Genomic DNA, 3,809 nt, shown 5'->3' with positions numbered 1-3,809 from the left:
TTCCTTTTCCATTTAATTTTTTTTTATTATTATTATTATTAATTTTGTGGCTTCTCAATTTTTGAGGATTATTTAATGTCATTTTCTTTTTTGCTGATGAAAAAAATTCTGTCAAGAAGCTTGGATACTTGTCTCATTATCTCATCAAGAGTTGTTGTTGCTGTTGTGGCTCAATTACATGCACAGATATCCATCAGGACACCATTTATGATTTAATATTTAACCCATAATGTTCTATGCAATTGAAATTGCAGTTCTGAAAACAGTTTACAATCATCACAAATTACATTAGTTGCAATGTCAGCAATAATCTCCTTAAGTATTATTTTTTATTGAGTTTATTTTAAAATGTACATTTCTTTCAGATTCATTAAAAAAGATATAAAGCATCAGGGTCTGAGGACTTAAAGAAAAAAAGGTTTTGAGTAGAAGAGAAACAATATAGGCACAGCTTTGAATCAGAAGACATGCTTGAAAAGCCTGTATCGATATATACAGCCTCAGAAGCCACCAATGGTGTTGAAACACAGCAACAGTGTCTTCTTGGCTTAAGAATGGTAGTTAGTAGAGCTATTTTATTGTACACACACAGTAAAGTTCTACGCTGATGTATTCTGACATGAGCTGAAATCTCTGAATGGATCATATTTACAACATTCAAAAAAAGCTGCAATGGTAATTAGTCTCCAAGAGCTGTGGGACTCCATCTGAAATAAATTATCGAAGTTGCAATAAAATGCACTGATAGACCAGTCACACAGAGAATGAAGAAACATAATAAAATTCCTGAAACTACTTGACTGGCTTTTCCGCCCCTCCATGAAGGCATCTCATACAGCACACAGCATTTTTAATAACATCTTGCGTCGTAAGCAATTTTAAAAGGTTTTTATGAGAACATATCATTTGCAACACTAAAGACGTCATCTATAGCTGCAAAATAAAATAAAATAAAATAAATGAAATCTGTTAAAACCTTTCAGTGAGTACCTGACCTCTGCGCTTTGTAAATTGATACCTTGCTTTGAATAAAAATAAAAGAGAGGATAAAACCAAAAACATAAAACACACAAAAAACAGAGAAATCTCTTCTCTGTTAAAAACTATCACAGTTCCTGATTCCACCAATAACATTTCATAGCTTCTGATACCATCTCAGACCGTGTAGACTTCTATCCTGCAGAATCCACACCTTAGCCTTAACATACTAGATATTAGATACAAATAAAGGACACTTTTATTCATGTACATAACACTTTATACAGTCTGTCTGCTGTCTTAAATGCAAATGAAAAGCATTTTCAAACAAACCAACCCTAGTAGATTTGCGACTCAAGCAACTCAAAACCTTTTGATTGCACTACTGAATTACAACTGAGGCTCAAAAGCATAAAACAAATTGAATTAAAAAAAAAAAAAACCTAGATGTGCAAAGGTTTCAGATTATCATGGAACGAACTAAAAAAAAAAAAAAAAATAGGCATCTAAAACACGTCCTATAAACTCACCTTGGCAGTTTTGTGAACATGGAACATTGCTTAATTAATTTATTTTTTTTAAAAAGCCCTTGAGGACAGATAAATTCAACAGACCTGATGCACCCCAGCCCATGGAATAATGTGCTTTATCACCACGATGTTGGAAAGACGATATCAAAAAATCTGCGACTGTCTGAGCTGATGAGTGGGGGCAGTGTGTATCCATGTAGTATTAAAAATGCTGCCCTGTTAGCGTATTTTTCACTAGGCTTTCAGCCAAAAAGGCTCGTCGAGTCCTTCAACCCCTGTGCAGAGTGCGGTCCATCCTACTTGGAGTCTGTCAGCTTATACATGAGGATCCCTCGGATCAGCTCTCCCCTGCGCGGGTGCTGTCGTCTAGCAGAAAGCTGTGTAAACTAGCTGATCTGGGAGCTGTGACCTAGGCGCTGTCACACAGCTGTATCTAAAATCAAATGTGGAGGCCGGATAGGAGGTTCAGAGCATGTGCAGCGTCCTCCATTCCTCGGCCCCTGTGAGTCATGACCTTGCAGAAAAGAGGAAAGAGATGGGTGTCATTTGGCCCCTTTGTTGGGGGGATCTTGTTCCGTCGACTGCCGTTCGTCACTCCAGGCCTCACGTGTGCTCTTCAGTGCTTGCGTTCGCTGCTGATCCACCACCACATAGTCTACCCGCTCGTCTGATGCTGAAATACCAGTCCCGTTAGTCTTTCTGCAAGGCCAAGATATGACAGACAGTCAAAACAGGAGAGAGAGATATCAAAAGTACCAGTAGTTGGGTACCAATTTGATACTTAAAAAAAAAAAATGCAACAACACTTTTCTAGTATTAGTGTATAAAACAGACTTTTTAAAAATGTTTATAATGAATAATTATGTGAAAAGAAGGTTTCCTTTAGGGATGCACAATTTATCGGTAAAATATCGGTTTTCAAATGATATTATAAATTACCCTGTTTTTGCATTTAAATTACTTTTGCTGTCATGTAACACTTACATGAAGCTTATCTGTAAAAAATACTAATAATTTATTCACAAGTAATGTTTAGAAAATGTTGTGACTCCTAAATTCACTTGCAGGATTAAAACTATTGCTTTCATTTATTAGTATTTTACTTCGACATATGCATTATATTTAATTTTATTTTTAAAATACAATTTTACTTCATCTGTATTATAAGTAGGGCATATATATATATATATATATATATATATATAATATATATATATATATATATATATATATATATATATATATATATATATATATATATATTTTTTTTTTAATATCAGTCGATATTGATAACTATCACGATAAATGTCAAATCTATATTTCTTTCAAGTTTAAAGCCAGATTTCTTCTGAGAGAAAGTTGTAACCAGACAGTTAATTGTGGTTTTAAAATATGCGAACCTGAGAACATTTCACTATTCTAAATCTATTCAACATCTATTCAAAACATTTACAATAATAAATTATAACTCCGTATTTTTCCTTATATCCTCTAACAGGTGATACTGTTTCAAACCAGGAAACAAGTTTGTGCTCCCTGACCTAGATGGCACAATGCAGATGTTTGAGTTAGGACTGTACTTTATTCAAAATTAACCATTGGTCATCCATAGCATCACACAATTAGATCATGATAACCAAAGGTTTACCATGGTCATTATCATGGTGACATGTAAATATATGGTTTCTGTGGAATTGTATGAAAAACAGTAGCGTAAATACATTTTGTATAAATACAAATGCACAAATGCTATAGCTTAATAACAACCATTACTCCCTTTAGTACATTTAATACGTCTACATTAATAATATAATACAATTCCATATTGCATACCCCTTATTTCTGCCACAATCCCATTGTCCAGTTAACATTACTACAGTAAATCCATGGAAAAGCCTGCTAACGGTGTTGTTCATGGCACAAAGTTTCTTGTGTGTGTCGGAGCTGTTGAGAACGTCAGCATTTTAAACTAAAAATCACTGTGTTCAAGCACTTCTTGCTGGATCTCACAGCGCACGTGTTTGAGACTGATCAGCTAGTTAATGTATCTCCTCGTGATGCACTCAAACTGCGCCATTAACCATGTTTCGTTCACTTTTGGCACATAAACTTTATATCGAACATTTATCTAACATGTGTAACTGTTCTATTGAATGATAACATTGTGATAATTATCATTATAATTTTATCTCCCAGAATCGGTTTATGGCTATCAAATTTCATTTTAATATCGGCATATCGGTATATTTTAATACTTGAACTCTACATGATGTTGTTACCATTAAATTTGCGAATACTAAT

General features: G+C 34.1%; 1 protein-coding gene across 6 annotated transcripts in view; it reads right to left on the bottom strand.

Moving 5' to 3' along the window:
- Positions 1-310: 310 nt before the first annotated feature.
- The window catches only part of LOC109095528 (GRB2-associated-binding protein 1), a 64,280-nt gene continuing 60,781 nt past the window's right edge, over positions 311-3,809 (bottom strand). For 5 of the 6 annotated variants that reach the window (XM_042757933.1, XM_042757959.1, XM_042757953.1 and 2 more), the window contains one exon: positions 311-2,207. In XM_042757933.1, the coding sequence (XP_042613867.1) occupies positions 2,199-2,207 (9 nt within the window). In that variant the 3' untranslated portion in view covers positions 311-2,198. Of the gene's footprint in view, positions 2,208-3,501; positions 3,504-3,809 lie in introns of all 6 variants that reach the window. The other variant, XM_042758023.1, reaches the window with a different exon arrangement.

This window comes from Cyprinus carpio, chromosome A1 (genome assembly GCF_018340385.1).
Source record: "Cyprinus carpio isolate SPL01 chromosome A1, ASM1834038v1, whole genome shotgun sequence".
NCBI classification, from domain to species: domain Eukaryota; kingdom Metazoa; phylum Chordata; class Actinopteri; order Cypriniformes; family Cyprinidae; genus Cyprinus; species Cyprinus carpio.
The sequence above is the reverse complement of the archived record's forward strand: the minus strand, read 5'-3'. Positions and strand labels throughout refer to the sequence as shown.